This window comes from Scatophagus argus, chromosome 7, assembly GCF_020382885.2.
Source record: "Scatophagus argus isolate fScaArg1 chromosome 7, fScaArg1.pri, whole genome shotgun sequence".
In the NCBI taxonomy this organism is placed as follows: domain Eukaryota; kingdom Metazoa; phylum Chordata; class Actinopteri; family Scatophagidae; genus Scatophagus; species Scatophagus argus.
Genome location: NC_058499.1, coordinates 21,192,935 through 21,217,620, shown reverse-complemented (window position 1 = coordinate 21,217,620; position 24,686 = coordinate 21,192,935). Strand labels below are relative to the sequence as shown.

The following is a 24,686-nucleotide window of genomic DNA, read 5'->3' as shown; positions in this document are numbered from 1 at the left end:
TTTAAGTATGTGTTTTTTATTTGTTTTTGGTACATTGGCAAAATGGCAGCAGGGTGGGTGACTCCTTTTCTGAATAAACGATCCTCGGAACCACAACAAATAATTGCGCATGCTCACCGGATGACGATTCCCCGAGCCTCCACGTCTGAACATGAGCGGAAGGCAACCAATCAGAAGCGGCCACAGTGTGTTTGGAAACAACATTCTGCCCTGCCAAGGTCCCGTATGACAAATATCAGAAAGACGCCTCTCGATTCAGCTGAGTGTCGCAAGTTTCTCCTTAGAGACAGTTTGCGTTGCTTTTCATCTGTCATCTGCTGACAGGTTGTACCGAGAGGCACCTTCTTATTACAGTTGTCGCGAGTAAACAGTTTTACCGTAACGGGTGATAGATTGAAAATGGATGTGGGAGACACTGAACAAAAGACGATTACTCTTTTCATAAAAACGCCCAACCAGGCTCACGAGAACCAAACCGTCGAAGGCGTGTGTCTGAGCTGGACTGTGAAGGACCTAAAAACGCATTTGTCTTCTGTTTACCCAACCAGACCGGTGAGTTATTGTGAGGCGGATAAGTTCGCACGCTACCATAAGTGGAGTTAGCCGGTGTGACGGGCGGCTCGAGGCTATATCCTGGAATGCCTGGAAGCTGACTTGAGTCAAGTTAACAACTGTCAGCTATTTCCCCGCTGTTGTCTGGCTTTCTGGGTGTATTATTCTCTTCCTAAACCTGCGCATTTACCATTGTTATTATTATTCACCATTATTAGCGTGAACTTCATGGAGTTTCAGTACATTCCATTTAGAGTTGAGTAATTATTTACTCCCCTGAAAACATTCAGGAAGTTGGTGTGCATGAAGGTAAAATGGCTTAAACTGGCCACGGGTATTAACGTGTAAGGAAGTCCGAGTGTCGAGCCTGTCTACAGCAGTTTGTAGTTATCTCAAGAATATTTGTCTCTGTCCTCAAATAACGAGGTTATCCTGAACCGAATTGTTGACTTAACGTCTATACTGAAGTCTTAAATTTGTGAAACATGTATGTTTGAAATGACCCTGCTATATAATCAAGTCTCTTTGTAAAGCTGTGTTAATCCCATGAGGTTTGTGCAGTGCAGCCGTTTGATGATGAGGAAAACAGTTGAATGGCAGAATGAGCTGCACTCGGTCCTCTCTAATAATAGAGTCAGTCAGTCAGTATCTAAAATCTTTTGCATACTGTATGTGGCTGCCAAGTTTCATCCTCCCTGGAAGACTGCAGCCTTGAAGGACACAGTGTCCATCCAGGCTGCTGCTGAGACGGCAGAGGACAGATGAGCGGAGGAGGATCTACGCCTCATCAAGGAGTGGATGCTTATGGAAGCGTACAGATGAGGCAGGGCCTGATATTTCCATATCAGTCATATTGGTCCAAGTGTACAACTTTGGTCCCACAGTATGGTTAATCATTACTGACTGGGTTTGCCACCTCTTGGGAAAATTAGCCATGTGCTTCAGACAGGCCTGAGTCATCAGTACTTCCACCAGCTCACCTGCAGTGCAGGCTAAAACAGAATACTTGAAAATATAGTCGATATATAAGTAAAATGTATTAGTATAAAAGTTGTAAAGTTGTACACATTAATTCAGGTTATTCGAGGGATATACATAGAACATATGAAAATTAAACTTTAAATATGTATACTATTTCATAGATTACATATGTGTTATTAAAGTGCATTTATCGGCCTGCTTACAACTGAATACACATGCCATGAACTTACTGTCTTCATCAGTTCATCAGTTGATTTCTAAAAAGTTGGTATTATTCTGCCATGTTGTCTTTACAGCTACTTGCAGACTTTTGAAAGCTGCTGCTTTGTGAAAAAGGACCCAACTTGATGTAAATCCAGGGGTTATTGTCATTGGTTCAGGATCACCAAGTGAATGGAAGCCAACAAAAACCAAATTAGAGAACAGATGTTATCACTTAAAATGTTCCCTTTGAATCATCATAATCAGAATTTTTACTGGAAATATTATACCATATCATGTTAGTTTTACATAATCTCCAATATACAAAACCTTCCTGAAAACAGACTGAGTTGATCATTTATACTGTATAAATACACTTGATTTGCTTTGTCCACCAAGCAGAGATTTGGTCTGAATTTTCTACTTGGCTCATCTTGTCATATCCTCAGGAAATAAAACTTGTTACATGGTTTCGCATCTCCCTCAACCATTGTTTATGACCCACTAGAAGCGTTCATCTGCAGAGACTCTGTATTTTGTCATTATTTTGTCTTGTTCAGGACTTTTCTTTATGTCGGCTATTCCTGACAGCAGAGAGATTAATTGTTGAGTCTCATTCCCATGTTGTCAGTTAAACATTGTCAGTGAAGTTTAGCCGAGTATTTCGTTTTCACTAAACTTTTTTCCTCTTCTGTAGGCGGTGAGTGACCAGAGGCTTATCTATGCTGGTAAACTGCTACCCGACCATCTGCACATTAAAGATCTCTTCAGACAGGTATGTTAGAGAATGTTTGTGGCTTCACAGGTACGCACGGATGGGCCTATAAACAGTACTTTGGCATTAAACCAAAAGTGATTTCCACAGAACTTCATGTCAACGAAGTTTCACTTTTTTTTTGCGCAACCTGGAATCGGTGAATATCAGACGCGGATGTTATAGCTTTATTCTGCTGCTGAGGTTGATAGAGGTTGCATCTAGCCTGCTTTTCTCTCACCAGCCTTTGTCCGATTGATAAATAGCCACAAAGGATTTCTGCGCTCTGTGAAAGGGTGGTTGTTCTTTGTAAAATCAGTACAGTATAATATCTCATGTGTCTGGTTCATGGTTTTTGTGTTTCAATACTGTCAGAGGCTCATATTACTGGAGATGAGATATTAGCAGCTGTAAGACAACTCCAGCACTGAAAGACATCAAGCACACTACCCGTTTTGTTTGATGCTGGTCATTTGTCTGTGGCACATAGTGTGGAGACCAAGCAACATCTTTAGAAAGCTTACTGTCCTCACACTTTATGACCGGATTCAGTGTATCTGGAGCCAAACTGATCTCATTCTGCTCTGTGCTATTGCATGGATGGAAAACAACACAAAGAGGGTTTTATGGAGCCGTGTGGTGACCACATTAGGATGAACTGCAAAAACAAGAGAATCATCAGGAGAATGAAGGGCACAAGATCCCTCTCTGCCTCACCACCCTGTTCTGTTGTGACGCCGTGTTCATTGTCATTCAGGATGACTTTTTATGCCAACTGTAAGAAACTAGATGTAAATTTACTAGTTAGAACGAAAAGAAATCTGCTTGAGGCCAAAATTACACAAACTTCAGACTGGTTCATATTAACAATGTCAGATATCTGCTGCTTTACTACTACTGCTCTGCCATGTAGTTTATCTAATCAGGGATTTATCTCTATTTTCTCAGACTGACTCTATTCCCACACTCCACCTTGTGTGTACTTTTGGGAATCAACTCCAAGGACAACTGGGTGCTAGACCAAAGGTGAGAAATATTAAGCATTCCTCAGAAGCTTGGCATGTGTGTTTTCAGAAAGTACTTTTTGAAATACACAAATCATTTAATGTTTATGGTCACGGTCAGAAATTTTGTTGAAAGTTACTTCCTGAAGAAATCTTTGAAGCAAATCCTTTTTTGTCCTCATTCAGCCGCTTACAGTGAAGTCACTCTGCTTGTTTCCCTCTTAACCAATTTAATGGTAAAAATGAGTAATTTAGAGTGTTTTTTTAATGGATAAAATTCTGATGCTCTTGAACTTTAAATGCCATGTCAAAATCCTGTCATCATCTTTTATTTATTTCTTCATGTGTATCCTCAGTAATGCTGGTAAGATCTGTGAAATTTTATTTTTAGATTGTTGGCCCTGTAAGCAAAACGACTGGTTTCAGTATGTTGAAATATTAGATTTGCATACTCAGCTTAGGACATATTCCTGTGCAGCTTACATGTGGGTCCTTTAACAATGCAAATATCTAAATTTGGTTTACTGCTTATTTAAGTACTTTTAATTTTAATAATAAATAATAAAAGGAGGTTACTTTTAACTCCAGTCATAGATTGATCCAGATCAAGTCTATTGCATTCTAAGTTTTTACAGATGTTTTAGTCTCAAAAATTCAACAACATACATCAGCTCTGTGGAATTTTAGAGGAGCTCCAGCCTCCTGTGACCTATGAAGCTCAAAAGCAGAGGGTTCGGTTCAGAGGCTGACAGGTGCGCTTCTCCCTCCCTCATTTCCATACCACCGTGAACTGGAACTGTTTCACTTCAGCTTTCTTCCTTCAGAACCCAGCTACAGTTTAGAGATCGAAAGTACAGATTAAGGTCTCGACCTCAGTGTGTTGTGTCTCTCACGACACACTGGTTTCCTGTTCTGTCTCCACTAGTGGTTGTATGTCCTAGATGATAGAACTGAATCTAAAGACTTATCTTATTACATATAACTTATTACGGTCCAGTCATGCTGAGTGTCTGACATTGCTCAAATTTTAAATGTTGTCAAACTTGCCTTGTAGACCACAAAGACAGAACAGTCATGTTCCAGTAGTTCCTCCTCCACAGTCCGGACTCCCAGCACACCAGAGCTGAGGCAGAGGAGGCAGACATCTCCACCTTCAGCTGCTGCTCCAGCTCACCCACACATTCCATTGTCTCCACCAGGAACTCCTTCATGGCCTTCTGCTGCAGTGTAAGCTACAGTGGAGGAAATTGTCTATCTGTATTTAGCTTCACTGGTATGACTAGGCATCAACTTTTAGCACTGCAACAATGTTTACGATATTTTTCTATTGTTACTAAAAGCTCCATGAGGATGAAATTGTGCAAAATTGGCCTACATAATAATTACTGGATCTCCCTGTTTTGGTGAAAATGATTCTGCCTTCAAATCCACACTAAATAATGTCAACTGGCAGTATTATTAAAATAAGAACATGGTGATTTTTCTTTTCTGTTTAACTACCAAATCACATTTTTACTAATGTTGGTATGACAGGTGAGCAAATTTAATGCTTAAAATTGGTGACTTTCAGTGCAGTTAACAAGCCCTCATTTAGTTCCGCTCATCTACAATACCTGTTACCTTCTGAAGTGATACTCCATGAGTCTGAAAATGTAAGTGGCTGTTTCATGAGCTCAGCATTTCAAATGCTGTTGGAGCTAATCAAGAATGATGTACAGTTGAGGGGTAGCATGCACTCAAAACCTTGTGCAAAGAGAGAGAGAGAGAGAAGGTATTATTGAAGATGTTATTGCTCTTACATATACTGTCTCTGAGATTGCTTTCACAGGATGGAAGTTAGTGTTGAACAGTTATTAAAAGTCTGTTGTCTTTGCCTGCAGGCCTGGAGCACCACAGATGAACCAACCAGCCTTTCCCACCTACTCCCTGTACAGCCCTCAACAGTTACTGTGGCTGCAGCACGTCTACGCTAGACAGTATTACATGCAATAGTGAGTTTTTATTTGCACACTTTAAATTTGTATTACATTTTCTTTCCTTTAGCCTCACAGTCTATCATTGTGGTCTGACATCTCCATGGGTGACTCTGTTCAGCTAGATTCTAATACTCGCCATGTTTGTTTTACTTTCCACCAACAGCCACGCAGCATTGGCAGCAGCAGGCACCATCCCCTCTGCACCAGCTACAACCACTGGCCAGTATCCACCTGTTCCCGCCCATCAAGTACCTGTCCCTGCCCCTGCCCCTTTAGCCAATCAGAACCCCATCAACAACTTGCCAGCAAATCAGAACCCAGTGCAGGATGGTGCTTTCATCAATCCCGGTGAGGCCAACCAGAACATGCGGCTGAACGCGCAGGGCGGGCCTGTAATGGAAGACGAGGAGGATGTGGAGCGCGATTGGCTGGACTGGTTGTACTCGGCTGCAAGATTCGGCGTTCTGCTCGTGATCGTGTACTTCAATTCCAGCCTGAGTCGCTTTCTGCTGGTGATGGGTGCCCTCCTCTTCATGTACCTGTAAGTTCATTCAGTTGTTCTTTACTTCAACAGCTGTGAACCTTTACAAGTCCAGCAACCAAATGTGGCTGAACAGCATCACCGCTCGGCTGTCAATCATGTGACTTAACTTTTATCAGACGCTCCTATTAGCTTCCAGAGCCCCTCTCAAAAGCACCACTCAGCTCACCTTATCATTTACCTTAAATGATACCTTAACATTTAAAACAGCTCAGAGGCCTTAAAGGAGGCTGGATTGTTTGAGATGTCCTGTTTTTTTTTTTATTATTTATTTATTCATTTTATTTTTGCAGCAGCAGTATACCATCTATTTTAACTACTTGCTTTTATATTTAAGTATGAAATCACTGGAAATAGCAGGGACTATGCTTGGTGTTAACTTCCAGTGTCAGTTAACATAAAGAAAGCAGCTGCTTGGTGTGTGTACTTACAGCCAAGACTTCAGGATGTGTACTCTTGAAACCTGAAGATTCACATCAGAACAAACAGGTTAAAGCAGTCGAGTTTAGTGTATTGATTGTGTATTGGTTGTGCCCAAAGGAAAAAATGAACCTTTGTGGCCTGCTGGTTTCCTAGTCTGGCGAAGTGGGGGAAAACAGTACCCTCAGACTGCTGAATCTCAGTATTCTCTCGAGCCAGATCACACACATTTAGGCTATTCTGTGTGATCTTCTTTTGATAACTAATGCAATAACTAATGTAATATTTTTTTCACCTCTATTCACTGAGCCTCCCCTGAACTGTATGCACCCCCCCCTGGAGAGGCAATATATAATAATAATAATCATTTGCACTTGCATATTTTCATCCAAGTAGATTTCAGATTATAAGAAATATGATTTGTGAAGAGGCTGTGAAACTAAAACATTAATTTTATTCTAATTTTATTCTTCTATGGGGAAGACAGTGCAGTCAAGAATGAAAATATTGGCCTTGTTTGTGGTGTAACATCAGAAGCTAACTGTGCTCTGTGTGTGTTCCCACCACATATGTTGACAGCAGTTAAGTCAAAATATGAACTTGTTTAGTTTGGTTTGTATGCCTTGATTGAACCAAGCTCGTCTTTCCTCACACCTTGAAAGCTTAGCAAACAAAAGACAAACGCTGAAGCTCCGGTTAATTTACTTCCCCTATGCTGTGTAACTTCCACAGAAGAATCCTTAGCTGTAGAGAGCAGAGACATCTGACTCATATATTCAGCTCGGAAAAAAATCCACCACTTGCGTGCGTGTGTGCGTGCATATGTTTGTGTGTGCTTGCTCCAGCATATGACTGTTGTCATATTGATGGTTTCCTCTTTCAGTAGTAATAATTATGTATAATAAAGTCTGTTTCTTTGATAAGCTCAGTTTCAGATGTGTTACAGTTGGCAGCAGTGCACAGAGAGAGAGAGAGAGCACATCAGTACTATTGCTGTCAGTTCAGACCATGTTGTTCGTTTACTTAATATGTTCTGGTCTCACACTCTGTTTGCTGTTACATAACCTTTCACTGAAACACACGCATCCCATTACTTAGGCATACAGGTTTACAGTCAATATTTTACAGTTGATATGAATTCAAGAAATGATTACTCATCAGCAGTAGTTGGAAGGTTAATGTTTAGAGACATAAACAGCAGATATTTAGACATAAACAGCAGATATTTTCTGTCCCCCACCTTCACTTTTTCTTTTCAGTCAGTTCTCTTCTATTCCCTTTGATCAGGTACTTTGTACACACGTGTGTGCGTGTGTACTCAATAATAAATAGGTATGTGTATATGGACAAAGTATATGGCTATACCTCTTTATTATTAAATTCACGTGTGGTGTGAGGCTGGGCTTGGCAGGGCCCTCTTTCTGCCAGTGAAAGGACACCTTCATGCTTCAACATACCAACACATGTTGGACAATGCTATGCTTCCAACTTTGTGGCAACAGTTTGGGGAAGGCCCTTTGCTATTCCAGCATGACTGTGCCCCAGTGCACAGAGTCATACTTTTGTCTATATAGTATACTTATATGTAAGGACCTTGTAGAAAAACATTGTTCCTAAGAAGACAAATCACAAAAATGGAAGACTGACCACAGTTTTTATTCAAACAGCTTCAGATGAGATCCACTTTTCTTCCCCCAGAATAAAAGAGAAAAGAATAGTAAAAGCAAGTGTCAGATATAAATGGCAAAATATGACTTCAAAATCAAACATTATTGTGAATCCTCAAAATGTTTGCAATTCTTGAATTATGTGTAATTTAAAGCTTCTCAAATCAGTATGTTTATATTTACAGCATAATGTGAGTGGGGTAACTCAAAGTGACAACACCTGAGAGTTGACTGTGCAGTTCACTCAGCTCTATGGAGCATTTAGCATCTGTAGCACATTGGTTTGGTGTTGCTGCCCACAGTAGGCAGCTGTTTTCAGAAGAAAACAGTTCAGTACATTACTTGCTCAACATCAAATGTCAGACACAGTCAGACTTGCCGGTGAACAGAATGGATCATTTAACAGCTATAGAGATTTATTCCTTTCAGGAGTTCTTACAGACCAAAAACAGACTGAAATGAGAGTGAAATCATCAGGTTGACACGAACAAAACTTTAAATTATTTAAATTTAAATAATGTTTCACCCTGTTTGTCTGCTGGACATGTAAATATGCAACCTTTTGTTATATTAACTTGCCTTAATACCTTAATTAGGTGATCGTTTTGTATGTCGGTGTCATGTTTACAGCTTGTTGTCCTTTAAGTGGCTAAAAATGAATGCAGGTTTAACTAGATGTCATTGTAGTGTACAGTAGTACAGCTTTGGATGTCAAATTAGTTGATTATTGATGAAATCATACTGTTGAGCTCAGCATTGCAACTGCACCAACCAGCTTTGTCTGTTGGCATCTCTAATTATTAAAGAGTGCTAAACTGCAGTGTTTGCAGTTCTGCACAAATTCCTCTTAGTGTGTAGATCAGTGGAGGAAAGCTTTGCCTCGGCTTTGCTATTACAAATTGTCGACAGATTTCATTATAAGTGCTTCAAAAGGTAGCTCATTGAGCTTGTAACTGTTAGGTATAAGTTGCTTGTTGTTAATTCTAGCAGTTATATAAACATATTTCCTCTCCCGTTTTTTCTGTTTTGCAGACACACAGCTGGTTGGTTTGCCGTCAGAAGGCGAGTTCAGGTCCAAGGGCCCAACAATCTGCAGCCCCCTGAGGTCCAACACAACCAGCAGAACGAGAACAGGAACCAAAACCCAAATCCGGTAAGAAAACGCATCCAAGATGTTTCCTCTTCAGTTGAGCTTCATTTAAATAAAGTTTTATCAACTCTGTTGGGCGTCCCCATGTCAGGCCTGCGCTCTGGGTCTGGTCTATAACCTGCACGTTATAGTTTAAATGAATGTTCTCTTTAAACATACCACTGATCTAATCTGATCAAAGTGGGCTCAGTGAACTACTGTAAGAGGATCTGTGGATGGAAATGGTGTATTTAGCTGTAAAACCCTTTTAAACCCATCGTTATGAAATGATCTGTTTTTAGTGACTGTGTTCTGTTTATTCAGGCTGGCGAGCTTGCTGACAGACAGAGGGAGGAACCTGCAGCTGCAGTAGGTGGATTGGATGGACGAGGACCAATGATGGCAGTTTTAGTGCCTCCTCACAGGGTGTCAGTCATGTGGACGGCCTGGGTTTTCTTCAAATCTTTCTTTTCCTCCCTCATACCCGAGGGTCCTCAGGCTGTGGCCAACTGACCGCCTGGGACAGATAGAGACAGCAGACTGTTTTGGTTTTTGTTTTTTTGCAATAAATCCATGGAGTTGTTGGCTTGAAAAGCTGGAGTTGTCAACTCAACAATGAGTAGAAAACATGGCATTGTATGGATGTGCATCAACAATGACTCAGACTTCCCAAAATGAAACACCAGCAAAACAAGGCAATACCAGACTCTTGAATTTCCAAAAATGTGAATTGGAAACAAAAAACAAAAGGACAACAACATCAGACAGCATCCCCAGCCATCCCATTTTTCCTTCCGAAACACACACTGTCTATTGAGTGTTGGTAAACCCAACCCTTTTTCTGTATGAGATGCCCTCATGAGACAAGTACAGCAGAACATCAAGACTGCTCCTTTATCTGTGAATCAGAAGATGGCAGCTGAGGATAAAAAAACAATAAACTGCTTATCTGATGCTGTTAGACAGTTGTGCTGAAATTATGGGTTTATGTACACGGTCTTTCAGATTCCCTATTATTTAAAATCAGCGTAAAGAAGAAGAAAATGATCCAGATGAATTCTGTCACACATAATGAGTCATATTCACTGGAATTAAAAATCCATGCACAGTCAGAACTCAGTGCTGTATCTAAAGGCTTTCTGAGTGTGAATTCTGTTTGTCCGGGGACAGATTTAGCTCTTAACTAGCCCTTAACGCGTGGTGCTTTGGTCTGACCACAGCTGTAAAAGTAAGACAGATGTTGTTTTCACTTGTTTGACAGACTGTGCTTCTGTCGACCACAGAATCATGAGACCAAAAGACTTAGAACTTAAGTTACAGAATGAAAATATTCAACATGGAAAGGCTTTAATTTTACAAGATTTTACATATTTTGTTAAGACAACAAAATATGATATTCAAGTTATTTTGGCCTTTATTTGCTTTGGCACAGTCAGTGTTTTAAGTGAATAATATAGCCTCAATGCCAGCTGACACTGACTGTGACTGGAACTTAGTTCACAAACAAAACTTGACAAGGAGAACAAATCATGAACAAAAATGTCATCATTCACACAATATAAAAAGTGAACGTCAGGTGATGGTGATTGTGACCAAATACAAAGTGGACTGCTTCCTTCTGCCAAATTTTTGTTGTCATAGTTTAAAAATGTTTTGTAAATATATATATATACACAAAGCACTTTAGAACATGTATGTTATGCAAACATCTTTGCATGTAGAGGGGTAATGACTTCTTCATGTGTAGATTTCTAATATATATCTAATACTCAGAGGGCTCAAAGGTTTTCTTCCAGAGAGGAGACTAAGTTTCAGGTCAAGTCTATAATCATTCACTTAACATTACAGAAAATTGTAAACTTAAGGCAGTGCAGTGAAGCTACTCCACATCATTCCTACTGCACCTGCCATTTTTAAGCAATTTTATCTGATATTGATTGAGAAACCATGGCTTTTACCATCTTCTCTAAACAATGTCATTGTATAAGGTTTATTACTCCTTTCAAGTAAATAAGATAAAAGTCAGGTCATAGTAAAGTCAGCACTCTGATTCCCTTTGGACAGTGACAGTAGTTTGTGACACTGGTCACAATGTCTAATTGGAAATTTTAATGTTTTAGGTTTTTTTTTGTTTGTTTGTTTGGCTTTGTGTGAGAATTGCTTATTGATGGATGTGTAGAATGAAGTGTGTGTTTAGAGCTTGCAATAATGGATGCAATAAATATTCTTAACAGCTTTAACAGGTCCTTGTGTTGTTGTTTTGTTGCAGAAATGGTTTGTGAGTGTTGACAGATTTCAGTACACAGAGTGCAACCAGTATTTTTTGACCCCATAAGTGTAAATGCGTAAACTCGCTGAAGATCATTAAACCATAGTGCGTGTGTTACCAACATGGTTTTTCAATGTTAAAGATTGTGTGTATAAAACACTGGCTATGTCTGAATCAGCGGTATGTCTTTGGGGAAGGTTTGATCATCTCTTACTGTCTGCTGAGATGATAAATGCCCATGATTTGAGTCATCAGGGAATCTTGGTTTGTGCCAGTGGAATTACTGCATCTTTTTTTAAGTGAACACAGCACAATGAAGGAGCAACAGCTCGACAGGCTGTAAACTTTACAAACTAAATCTTGTCTCAAAAGCATTTCACAGCATCTAACACTACTGTGTGCTCAAACTCCAACCAAATTGAACTTGGGCCCCTGCTGAATCCCACCCATGCCTACCACCTTCTCTGCATTGTATGGACACAACAACATTAGGGGCTGCCAAGTTTTGGTCCTGAATGACAATATCTGTCCAATATCTGTGTAGGTGGCCAGTAAAATAATTCACAATATTACCACGGTCCCAATGGCCACCCAGGCAATAACCCAGCCTCGGTGTCGACGCAGTTAGATGTTACTTTTTGCCGTTGCTGTTCTGAGCATGAAGTATGCCACTTTATGACTCCCCCCTGGACGCTGCACGTTAGTTACTCCGTGTCATTATTTGAGTGCCATACTGAGCACCCACTGTTTTCATAGTGTGATTACTGCTGTCAAGACAAACATACCCTTGAAAGGACAAAGGCTAACTCTGTACTGTACTGAACTGGTGCTGTAAAAGAACACAGTATGGTCTTTGCAAGCACTGTAACCAAGTAGCTCACACGAGATGGTGCCACAGATTCTTGTTAGGGCCCTTATCTAGATCCATTATTCCTACTGTTGGGCCCCTGCTGGCCTCCAGCCAATCCCACCCACAGCTAGATCAGTTACTCCCTTTTTTCATTATCTCCATTCTGTCTTTGTGTCCTATTGTACCTCCCCTTACCTCCCCAACCAATATTATTCAGGTGGGAGGAGAACAAATACATTCATTAGATTGGAAGGGAATCACAGCCAGAGAATGAATAGTTAATGTTGCAGTCAGCCTCTGTATTTAGTTTTCTTGTGAACCAGCAGTACTTAAACGAGTCTGTTCAGAGAATTTGGACCTGTGTTTTATGAGTGTTGAGAGCAAGGAAAGTCAAATCAGTTTAGATGTGTGGAGAATGGAGTAAACAGATTTGGACTCATCACAAAAGCTCCTGTAGTCCTGCATGTAAGCTGCCTAAGTACCTGTGTTGTGAGGATTTAGTGTTTATGGTCATTAAAAGGCATCTTTCGGGGGTATGTATACTGGTATTCAGCCCTACATTTTTATGCTAAAGTGCTAAAAATCTGCCAGTCTTCATATAATGTTTCTGCATGCAGCATCTGTTCTGTGCTGTTATAGCTTCTTGTCATTCACCTACTATTTATATCATGTAATAGTTTCCTTATTATAATCCATGTATTGGAAAATAGTACTTTTTAACATTTAAAGCCTTTACTCTGTGTTTTCCAATTGTTTACTTTAGAGTACAGCAGGATTCGTAGCACACACATAATAGGAAAGCTTGTACTTTGACCAGTGTACTTTCAGGGGGCCTTGAGTAAAAGACAAACCTGAGTCAGTGTTTGTTTGTTTGTTTGTCTGTGAGTGAATCACACAACTTGTCTGTCTCTGATTGGGTAAGGGACACAATTTACTAGAAGGCTGTCCATGAACTGGCTTCGCTGAAGTTCATATAGGCTTGTATGATTCTCCCAGCAGGAATCAAGGAAAGTTCAATAAACCTGGCTGAAATTTTCATAGTCCCATATGGGTGAGAGCAGTGCAGCCACAGCTCACGGGATTTGAGCTCATTTGAATCTAAAAGGGACCAAAAGGAAGAATTTTGAAGGCTGTGGAACCCTAATGACGCTGGATAAGACACTGCTCAGAAGAATCCAGGGGTCAACTGACTGAACTTGTGTAACAGCCCAGGCAGTTGCATCAGAAGGAAACAGACACAGTGAAGTGCAAACAGTTCACAGGGTTAAAAACCTCACCTGACTCTCAGTGAGGTTGAAACATCCACATACACAATGCCTCGTGATGTTTTCAGTCGACTACTACTCCTTCTGCTGTTCCCATCTGAGTTTGGGGCATCCCACGCCTGCTTGCAGGACCCTGCTTCAGCCTACAGATTCACTGGGATTGTGTGTCGTCTCACCTACCCTGCAGCCGTTGTGTGTGAGTGGGACTTTAATCCTGTTTTGGTATTTCAGCAATTTAACCATTCATACTTTTGTTTAAAAAAAACTAACCTAAGCTAATACGAACAAAATACTGACATGAAAATAATTTTAAGATTTATTTCATGCTACAGCTAACTTTGGTGCAAATGATTCTCAATGAATCACAGATGTTTGTGCAAAAAAAAAAGAGGTAAAAGAGTATAGGCTCTGAATCTGTCATGGATAGCTTCACTTGTTTGTAGCATACACTGCAACAATGCACTTTGTGATTATGTTGATTATGTTCATATTTGTCTGCTGCTGGCAGTGAACCAGAAAACCACTAAAGTGATTGAGGCAGCGTTCCAACATGCCAGATACCCTAGTGTGAAGGGAGAGAAATCCCTGCTCTTTGTAGGCAAAGTCAAATATGGACTGGACAAGTAAGAGAAAACACACACACACACTCACACATAAATAAATATATATAGAGATAGAAACACAGAATGTCTTAACATGATGTAATGCTTCCTTCATTAACCAGTCTGGAGATTCACAACCTGTCCATTGGTCGGAGCGAGTTTGAACTGCATCCAGGTGAAGGCATCGGCTTGGAAATCAACAATGTGTCTGCAGTCTTCAGAGGGACTATCCAGTATGGATACGGCAGCTGGCTGTGAGTCTGACATCATATCATATATCATTTGTTTGTTCTGTCAGGACAAACCGAAAAAAAAAGCATGGGAAGCACATGATGATGATATTTATTTATTTCGGCACATGACATTTAAAGCGGTCACACCATAGAGTTGCCCTGTGACATATGGACTACTCACATGGGTGGTTGGTGAACTACTGTAGCTAGTGAGCTAACATGTTAGCCAGCTGTGACATGCTAACATTAGTCAGCACAAACAGCTTAGTGAAGTGTTTTCTAATTCCTCTGCAGTGTACCAGTTAGTCCCATCTGACGTTCTGTTGTCAGGATTGTAAACCATCTCATTCAGTAAAGATTTTTGCAGAGGATTGAAGTGGAAAGAGACAATTGGCAAAGTTGCGGGGTTCAGCAGTCCACTGTTGCTTTGCTCAAAGCAGTGACAAGCCACCATGGTGCCGTGCACGTCATTGGGAATACTTGGTTTCAAAGCGTTGTGGTGGTACCATTGTCTCATTGTGTCTGAAAGGCCCTTGGCTTTTCACCATGCAACCACTTCTCTTGTACCAAGAAAGTTTCCTGAGCTGGTGGTAGATGAACCTGTCCTTATTTGCCATTTGTATTTCTCTCTCTTTTTCATCTAGTGTCAACCTTGCACATTCACTTGACTTTGAAATTGAGTCCCAGATTGATCTTGGAATCAACCCCAAACTTTGTAAGCACCTTGTTTTGTATGTGTACACAGGGATTGAGAGTTGATAGAAACTGCAGTAAAAACATTGCTAATTAAATTGGTTTAAGTGGGCTGTTACTTTATCAGAATATGAACTGGGGAGGACTAACTTCTAATTAATTTAAATGAATTGAAATGCAAACCATTTAGCCTAATCTTTAGCTATATGGTACAATAGACATGGTTCCATCCATTCATGTTACCTCTGCTGATTGAATTTAGATTTGCTGCCATGCTGTCATCTCTGCATGTCTCCTCTTTTTCCTCCTCAGACTGTGGAAAAGGGAAGGTAGCAGCAGACACATCAGACTGTTATCTGAAGTTTCACAAGCTCAGTCTGCATCTGCAGGGTGACAAAGAGTAAGTTGCAAAACTGCACCCCGATGGCTTGTCAACAGCAGATCAGAAGAAGCATCTGCATCATATAATGTCTCACCTGCTAATGTGTGTTTGCTGTTCGTTAGACCAAACTGGCTGAAAAAGCTCTTCACTGATTTCATCACCTTCACTGTAAAAATGGCTGTAAAGGGACAGGTGAGAGCCAGCGAAACAGAACTCACCTTTCGTTCATCTCTTTTCAGTCCGAGAGTGACAGTAAATATTGAGCACATTGCAACAGTGTGAAGGTCAGCATGTTTATGTCTTCTCACTCTGTTCTCAAATGCAGATTTGTAAGGAGATCAACAAGTTGGCAAACATACTGGCTGACTTCATACAAGACACAGCAGGTGTGTGCACAGTTGCATGTGTGTGAGAGAGAGAGTGTGTGTGTGCATGGATCATGGATGCGTATCCCTTTACTTATGGGGACAAAAATCTATTTCCACAGTCACATTGTGAGAACCCACCTTATTTATGGGGACAAAATGCAAGCCCCCACAACATAAATCATTAAACATTAGGATGAAGACTTGCTTTAAGGTCAGGTTGAGGTTAGGGTTTGGTTAAGGTCAGGGTTAGGATTAGGCAAGTAATGTTTATTGTTACGGTTAGGAGGTGGTTAAGCCTCCAGGAAATGAATGTAATGAATGTCTGTGTAATGTCTCCAAAAGTGATGGAAACACAACTCTGTGTGTGTGTGTGTGTGTGTGTGTGTGTGTGTGTGTGTGTGTGTGTGTTTGTGAGAAGAGAGATTTAGTTCACTGAGCGGTTTCATCACTAAATGTCATATACTGTGACTTTTTTAGCTTTCACATGATCATTTAATAGGACAACATCGCATGTTCTAATCCAAAAATTAAGTAAATATTGATCTGATATGTCTTCATGTTTATATTTTCTGTGGGTCGTCTCTAAACATTAGTGTGTGTTTGCAGAGCATTTCCTCACTGACGGAGACATCAGTGTGGATATCGGTATAACTGCTGCCCCTGTCATCACTGCTAACTACATAGAATCTTACCACAAGGTAAAAAAAATACCTGTGAATACAGACACAAATATATCTTTAAGTTATGTTCAGAACAGAGTGAGAAGAGTTAACGATAGGCAAAAGACATTGATGATACACATGATGCTGAATCATATCGTATCCAGTAGAGTGCTGCAGGCATATTTTTTTTGTAGACCAACCCAGAAGGTAGCACTGGTTTCCAGAACAAGAAGTGAATGGAATTTTTTCATTGGATTTTGGATTACTGCAGAAAATAAGCTCTGTGGCAAATAAAGATTTGTGATAATACCTTTTGTTCAGCACAATAAATGAACACCCCTTTTGAGATTTCTGCCACATGAATGCAATTACCAGAAGTCAAAAGCTAACATTAGTCTATAAACGACCTTCACAATCACAAAGCTTCCTGCATTATATACACTTTAAAAGCTGATAAATCTACAAGTTGCAGCACACATAACAAGACAAACAAGTGCTCCTGTGTTTGTGTGATGATGTTCAATGTCCCTAAAAACCTCTGTAGTCTCATTCAAATATTTAACAGCAACCTTCTTTTCCAAGACATGCAAAGAACTTCAAGACTCAGATGTGGGGGATTTATTGATGTGTTTTAAGTTGTAGAACAAACCATGAAAATCTATTGAGCTTGTGTTCGCTACAGATTTGGGACTCAGTATAAGAGTCCCAAAACCTGCCCACCCACTTAATCTTTGCAGTCAAAAGTTCATCACATCGAAGTGCATATGTAGATAAGAACCTCTGTTTAAGGTTTAAGTGTCTCTCTCTGTTCAACCCTGGACTTATTTTTTCCTTCTTTTTTATTTTGTAATAAATGTTGCAGGGGCTGACCAACTACAACAACACTTTGGCTGTCATCAGTGACTCTCTTTTCCAGCCCAGGGACCTGACTGAAAACAGAATGCTCTACTTTTGGTTGTCAGGTCAGTGGTTTGCATTGCATTTTCTTTTGAAATGTGAAAGTTTGTGTACATTAGAAAAGAAATGTACATTACAGAAAGTATCTGTGGTACATGAATGTGTGATGTTGCAATAATTTTTGGGGGATTTTAGGATTAAAGTTCTTAACGTGATGTTATAATCAGTCAAAAACTGATCCATGTTGGTCAATGAATTTCTTAAGATATCTCGTATTGAAATAATTTTTTGCCTGCGCAGATATAGTATCTGCGCAGGCCAGTCTGATACTTACACTCAGGTCAGTTCAGTGGCTGCCTCTGTGCTTAAAATCTGGTGTGGTACAGCTATAACTCATGTTTAACCTCCAGACCAGGTCTTAAACCCACTGGTTACAGCTGCCCACCAAGATGGCCGTTTCCAACTCAACATCTCAGGAGCAGAGCTCACTGTAAGTACATCATCTTCAAATATGGCCTGTAAAACATCCAAGCAATGTGTGTTTAATGTCCCACATGGATGTGGGGTCTAGTTGATAATAAATCTGTTTACTGCTGAAAGATTTTTTGAACTTGGCTGATGTTCTTATGAATTCTGCATATGGAAAAAATACTGCGTACATAAAATGTCAGAGATGCTTAAAGCTGCTGCTGTTAATCTGTTATTGACTCTTTTATATTTATGAATGTGATATCAGGAACTTTTCCAGACAGATTTCCCCACCGCAATGCCTGAATTTATTAGAAAAGTAAGATCTCATCATCCCCCCTCAAATACAATCATAAACACCATTGTCTGGTGGAACATATTATTTTGAGTTTGTGTGTGTGTTCAGTGTCTGCTGGAATCGGGCTCTCCAGAGCTACACATTTGGAGTTCATCTGTTCCCTACCTAAACACCTCCACATGGGGTACAACAGTCTGGGCGATGGCCTCTGGGAAGCTTCACTGTGGAAGTCAAGGCACACCAACGCTCTTTTTTGAAACGGTACACTGGGGCTTATTGGACAGGACATTTTCAGCCATCTGGCAAAATGTTTAAGAAAAAGAAAAGATTGGGTTGAGTGTCGCCTTGTTCTGATGCATCGCACACAACCAAAGATATTCTTCCGCCTTGTGTGGTACACTGATTCATGACCTAGTCTACTTGCACCGCAACAGATACTTTGTGTAAAGATTGTATTGTATGATATGATATTTTCAAAGATCCCCTTATGTTTTCATTTTAAAAAATGAAATAGGAAACTGTAAAGTGAAAGTCCTAGTAACCAGTAAGCCACCAGTTAGGCATAGGACACGTCTCTAGCTGACCTTAGTCTTTTGTAAGATCTCAGTGCCACATATTGTGAAAAAATGTGCATGAAAAGTAGCTCAGAAGCAAGCAGAGGGGTTGAGATGGTTAGCTTAAAATAAAGTATGAATAGTTGAAGTAGCCAAAAGTAAAGGCTAACTGGTTGTAATAGCGAGCTGAAAATATTGGATAAACAGTTCAAAATGAACCCAAAGTAACGGATGAAAAGTGTAAATGTGTGACTGTGACTATGATGTCTACATTTCCATGTGACTGTGTTCAAATGAGGCTTCTTTTTTTGTTTTTCATGTCTAGGCGGTGGTTGTGGATGTCACAGCTTCCTATGCTAACAAGAAAGTCTTCCTGCAGGGTAACCCAACAGAGTAAGAACCTTCCTGTTGATTTTTACAGCATGTACAGAACAACCTTCCTGCAAAGTATGGTCTGCAACACCAATTATACACACACACACACACACAGTCTCATCAGTCTGAATATGAGGAGCTGAACACACAGCTCAGGGACTGGAATAATTAAACCAGGATTTATTTACAATTTTTACAGTTGCTGATCTAAATATCCTTAGAGTGCAATGTGGTTGATCAGAGGAGAAGATGAGGAAGATAAGGGTCCAGGAAGCACAGGAAACAGAGTTTTACAGATAATCCAGATGAGAGGCTGGTGTTGAAGGGGTTCAGAGGAGAGCTGGGCTGCCTCGAATAGCCCTCCTCTGAACAGAGCCAAGGCAGTGAACCTGTGGTACAATGAAACACAGAGAACCAATTTGGAGAGCTGGCCTACACATACCACAACGGCGTCAGTAACAATCTGTGAGCCTGGATGAATGAGCTGGTGCTCATATTGTGGTGGAGTCGATCACCAGAATCATTTGCAACAGCAGGGAGGAACAAGCAGGGAAACAACAAAGACACAGAGAAGAGAGGGGAAAATGCTGATTCCAAAAATGCTGTTGACACTGTCAAACCTAAAACAGAATGTGATCATTTGCTAATCCTTTTTGAACATATGCTCAGTTGAAAACAGTACAGAGAAGATATATTTAATGTTTACCTCTTCAACTTAAATGATGTCTGTAAATATGTATATATTTGTATATGTGTATATATATTTTTTTATATATATACTTATTCTACATTTCAGCAAAGCATTTTGAATGAGTTGGTACAAGAGCAACAGAAGACTGGGAAAGTTATGTACTGCTCCAAATCCTCAGTTAGACAGGTTCACTGGTAACAGGTGATAGGGTCATGATTGGGTCTCCACTTATTTTCTGTTTCACACAGCATCCCAACTTTTTTGGAATCGGGTTTGTAGGTGGAGAACTTAATACATAAATGAACCATTTCATACACTGTTTATAGTTGTTCAAACACTTTTAAATTCTACAAACTCAGGCTGTCTGAGGTTTAGAGGATTCTTGGACTTACTCGCTGTTCGCACAGACTAAAACTATTAAAAATAGACAGGTGTTGTAGTGCTTAAGCTCTGGTCTTGAAGTGCTGGTGTAAGATCTACAAGCCACCAGGTGTCATTGTGCTGCCGGGTTTGAAATCTTTTTTCTGCACTAATACAAAGAAAACACTAAGGCTTCATAAAGCTTAATCGGCATCAAACACATTCTCCTTCAAATTATGACGCTCAGCAGTTTTGTGCTGGAGTCTAGTCTAATTAGGGGATGTTTTCTGCAGTTTTGTTTTTACATGGGGGCACAAGGAGGGCATGATGGATCAGATTAAAAACTTAACCGGATGACCCTAATGTACTTTTAATTTAATCACTCAATATCACTGCAAACAAAACACTGTCAGCTCGTGGCTTGTAAGCTACAGCTTTGCTTACCTTCTTTCTCTGTGCCTTTCAGAGGCTCAGCCAGCCACATCCTGCATCCATTACTACTGTCATTTTCAGTGGTTAATGATCAAGTACATCACTGAAATTGTAGCTTGGTATATCCATTTTATTAAGTCCTAAGTCTTTGTCCCTGTCCTGTGCTTGGTGTATCATTATTATCATATTTCTCTTTAGGATCTTTGTAAAGCAAGCTGAGCTGCCCTCACAAAATGCGGTAAGATTTTTTGAGTTGATTTCACTGACAATTCTCTTGTTGAGGAAAATACTACACCCCTTAGCAATCTCATCTGCATTTTCTGACAAGACATTAACTGTATTTTTCCCATCAGTATCAACTCGAAGAACACTCCCTTCCTGAATCCCTCAAAATAAAAGCCCTATCCCAAAACTGTGACAGACCATAAAGCTTAAAGGACAAAAACCATTCATATTGACCATGACCATTTCTCCCTCTGGTTTCAGATGCTGGATGAGACACATCAGGAGTTTATAAGAGAGGCTGTGGAGAAGATAGGCGTTCCCAAAGCCCTGTCTGGTAAGAGAGCACAGTACACAGACAATTAGGCAATAAAATTACTGTCAATGTGGCACATGAAAAAATCTAACACATTACTACACAAATGTACAGTAATTGCAGTAGTTGTGATGTTACAAAACATCTGCATGACCACCAGGGTCAGAATGTACAGTAACTTCAGGAAATGAAAGTGGAACCTGTATTGATTACATATTGAATTATGTTTCATTTACAGTTCTTCTCATTCACTTGAACACATTTGTCCAGTTAGAAGTCACACTTTTAAAACCTTTCACTCACAGGCCTTAACTGAAAGTCACTGCCTAAAATGCAAAATATTGTGGCACCCAAAAAAACACTAAAAACATGCAGAAGAAGCAAACATTTCCATCAAACTACCCAATATGTGATCAAATTAATATCCATCCACCATTTTCTATACTGATTTATCTGTGCAGGGCTGCAGGGGGGCTTGGGCCTATCCCACCTGACAAAGTCAGAGAACCGGGGTACACCTTGAACTTGTTGCCAGTCAGTCACAGGGCGACACACAAGGACAGACAACCACACACCCACACAGTCATACCTAGGGTCAATGTAGAGTAGCCAATTAACCAAATGTGCATGTTTCTGGGACTGTGGGAGGAAGCCGCACAGAAGAGTCCAGACCCGGACTCGTACCCGGAACCCTCCTGCTGTGAGGTGACAGTGATAACCACTGCACCATTGTGCTGCCCTCAAATTAATATGTTCTTGTAATTAATAATTAAGCAGGGGACAACAAAAAGCAATGAAAAAGACAAGATGAATTTACTATTTGCTATATATCTGTGGCTTTTGTTTACATAGTTATAGTGAAAAAAGTACAGGTCATCCCTTGGCACCATTTCAACAGTAATAACTTGGACCTTAAGCTTTTGTTCACCAAAGAACCAGTAAAGAATTTCACCCAAACTCAGAAATACTGAGAAACTTTTTTTATTATTATTATTTATTGTACTGCATTAGATTCTTCATTGCCAAGTACTGATTATGATTGAAGTATTGTATAATATTTGACAGATTTGCATTCATAATTATGAAAGTAATTTCTATAAGCTGTGATGCTTTCCACATTAACTCAATAGAGGTTTTGGTCTTTCTTCTGAAAAATCTGTAAAGCCAAAGTAAAAAGTGTTAACACATTTGCAAGAGAAGACTTGTACCAAGAAGGTGATGACGAAGATCGAGCGGATCCCAGTTTCTCTAAGCATGCATTTGCAGCCCCTGGAGCATCATTCAAGTTGTGTAAAAGAAGTCATACCAAAAGAGTCTGTTATCTGTTTTTCTGTATTTTTTGTGACGTGTGTTCTAGTGCTCGAGACTGAGATAACCAGGCTGCTGAACAAACAGGGAGTTCACTTATTTGACATCTTTAACCCGAAAGTGCATCCTCGAGACGTGAGTGTCCTCTATTCCTGTTTGCATCCCGTCAGGTGCCCCTGTTTGTGTTTTATTTCTGAGTGTCACACTGCTTCTTGTGCTCCCTCTCTGTTCTGCAGGGCTTTGTGGTGATTGAGATGGATTTTGGTTTCCCTCATCACCTCCTGGTTGAGTTCCTCAGGAAGACACTACAGTGACTGTGCTACCCTGAAACATGTTGGACCTCATTTTGGCTTGCCATATAGTGTTGTTCATATAGAAAGCTACTGCTGTGATTGTTAACATGTAATATTAGTGCTGTACAAAACCAGTAGTAGAACATTTTCCTTTCGATCATTTTAAGGTAATTTGACAAGTATTTTGTGTAGATAAAAGGACTTGCTCACCTCGTTTTGTAAATCTTAGATAACATTGGTGTGGATGGGTTGTCACTAATGTCCTCATGTCCACTAGTGATTCCACTGACTGTGATGAGTGAAAGACACCCCATTTGGAAGGTGTTAACTTTTAAATTTGTAAAATGTTTGACATAAACTCTTCACTAATTGCTTGTTAGATGTAAAAATAGCCCAAGCCAAGCAGTTTTATATTTATACTATACATTTTGCTTAATTGTCACATTACCAGATTTTTTTCTTCATCTTTATAACACAAATGGTGCTAGTGACTACAGCTGTTTTTTGTTTGTTTTTCTTTGTCTGAGTATTTCAAACCAAATTTTGGTTTTGGATGTTGCCACATATGTTTAAATTCTAAATGATGTGGGACTTTGGCGTATTACATTTGATTGGATTCGATTTAAAGATCTGAAGGTAAGGCTGTTAAATGTAAATTAAATGCAACTTAATGTGCAAAGCAATCTTTTAATTGGTTTGTAAATTGTAAAAAGCAACAATTAACACTGTACAATTCCCAATCAAGTGTTTCTGTAAGTTGTAGACAACATAAAAGTGCAAAGTAAATATTTAATAGATATACATGAAGTAGGTGGGTATGTACACCACATGCATATATAGATGTCTGTATAGTAGACACAGTGTGTGGAATTTCTATTTGACAGTGACAGGTAAACAATTTGTTTTAGGCTGGAAATACACAGTATAATTAACAATGTGTAGGTAATGTTTGATAATGTGTAACATAAATTGGAACATGTTGGGTCCAGGATGTGATGGATCTGCAGTAATACTTCCTGCCCAGTTCCCTACTCTGGAGATATGTAATAGCCAAGACACACTGCCTGCACTTTTCCCACTTTTCTCCGACTCCCTACCCAATCGCAGCAGTTGAATTTGTTTTTTCTTTATCCCTGTATTTGGCATCATTGGTTCTGCCTTTCCCATTGTCAGAGCTTGATGACTACCTGTCTCTGTCTTTGACCTGGCTTTGCAGTTTGTTGACTATGAATTCTGTACATCCCAGGACACCTCAAATAATACAACCAAGCAACATTCTCGGAAACACTTGAGTTAAATTATATTTTTGAAGCTCTCTCTTCTTTGAACTGTGACTTGTGCAGCACGCCATATCATCTGGCTACAGCTTGCACCACTGCTTCTTTGCCTCGCACCTGAGCTCCAAATAAACAAAACCCCTTTGTTTTCTAAAACCTGCCCCCTGCAGTCCCCCCACTGATGATCACCCCTAAACCAGCCAACACCCCTGGAGCCCTTTTCCCAAGGGTGCGGATAGAAAGTCAGGTGACAGTGAAGGGTGGGAGGATGGTATGTAATCTCCAATCTAGGATGCAAAGGTTCAAGCTGTTGATTCTTCACACCTGCTACTTCTGTGAAGAAGGCCAGGCAAGACCAAACTGTCCTCATAATCCAACCAAGCACGGCCTGTGTGAGTGTTACATTACACACTACTAACCTGACTGAGTTCCACTCCACACACTGTGAACAGCTGCTGCTTTAATTTGGTCAAATTTGATGTAATTATGTTTATAAAGCATTATATAAATGTTTGACATGGTGTGTCTCCCTCCCTGCTATGATCTCCTGAGCTGGGTCATGACAGTTTCATACAAGGATTCTATCCAGGTTTGCAGGTTATGCCAGATTCCTCTTACACTTGTCATAATTTACAGTCAGTCATGT

The 24,686-nt window shown here is 40.0% G+C and overlaps 2 protein-coding genes across 5 annotated transcripts; both read left to right on the top strand.

The window, feature by feature from the left end:
- Positions 1–64: 64 nt before the first annotated feature.
- herpud1 (homocysteine-inducible, endoplasmic reticulum stress-inducible, ubiquitin-like domain member 1) lies at positions 65–11,465 on the top strand. The gene is made up of 8 exons (XM_046393557.1): positions 65–552; positions 2,432–2,509; positions 3,437–3,514; positions 4,547–4,719; positions 5,373–5,483; positions 5,632–6,009; positions 9,129–9,249; positions 9,550–11,465. The coding sequence occupies exons 1-8, from the start codon at positions 400–402 to the stop codon at positions 9,736–9,738; spliced, it is 1,281 nt and encodes a 426-aa protein (XP_046249513.1). The 5' UTR covers positions 65–399; the 3' UTR covers positions 9,739–11,465.
- A 1,128-nt stretch (positions 11,466–12,593) lies between these two features.
- Positions 12,594–23,754, top strand: LOC124061586 (cholesteryl ester transfer protein, plasma). 4 transcript variants are annotated; one of them, XM_046393556.1, is made up of 18 exons: positions 12,594–12,809; positions 13,344–13,805; positions 14,118–14,232; positions 14,334–14,465; positions 15,089–15,159; positions 15,450–15,537; positions 15,642–15,711; positions 15,845–15,905; positions 16,494–16,585; positions 17,412–17,511; positions 17,857–17,936; positions 18,183–18,233; positions 18,321–18,473; positions 19,092–19,159; positions 20,823–20,862; positions 21,111–21,183; positions 22,520–22,605; positions 22,707–23,754. In XM_046393556.1, exons 2-18 carry the CDS (start codon positions 13,658–13,660, stop codon positions 22,782–22,784), a joined length of 1,506 nt encoding a protein of 501 aa, XP_046249512.1. In that variant the 5' UTR covers positions 12,594–12,809; positions 13,344–13,657; the 3' UTR covers positions 22,785–23,754. The 4 variants fall into 4 exon arrangements, with proteins under 4 accessions (XP_046249512.1, XP_046249511.1, XP_046249510.1 ...); XM_046393555.1 differs by having other exon boundaries at positions 13,341–13,805; XM_046393554.1 differs by having other exon boundaries at positions 12,594–12,877.
- The last annotated feature ends 932 nt before the right edge of the window (positions 23,755–24,686 follow it).

Excerpts from the sequence above, each read along its gene's own strand:
- LOC124061586 (XM_046393556.1), top strand. The coding sequence starts at position 13,658 with ATGCCTCGTGATGTTTTCAGTCGACTACTACTCCTTCTGCTGTTCCCA. Across the intron at positions 18,234-18,320 it reads TGCCTGAATTTATTAGAAAA|TGTCTGCTGGAATCGGGCTC; the intron begins GTAAGATCTCAT and ends GTGTGTGTTCAG. Across the intron at positions 21,184-22,519 it reads CGTTCCCAAAGCCCTGTCTG|TGCTCGAGACTGAGATAACC; the intron begins GTAAGAGAGCAC and ends CGTGTGTTCTAG.
- herpud1 (XM_046393557.1), top strand. The coding sequence starts at position 400 with ATGGATGTGGGAGACACTGAACAAAAGACGATTACTCTTTTCATAAAA. Across the intron at positions 553-2,431 it reads CTGTTTACCCAACCAGACCG|GCGGTGAGTGACCAGAGGCT; the intron begins GTGAGTTATTGT and ends CCTCTTCTGTAG. Across the intron at positions 5,484-5,631 it reads AGACAGTATTACATGCAATA|CCACGCAGCATTGGCAGCAG; the intron begins GTGAGTTTTTAT and ends TTCCACCAACAG.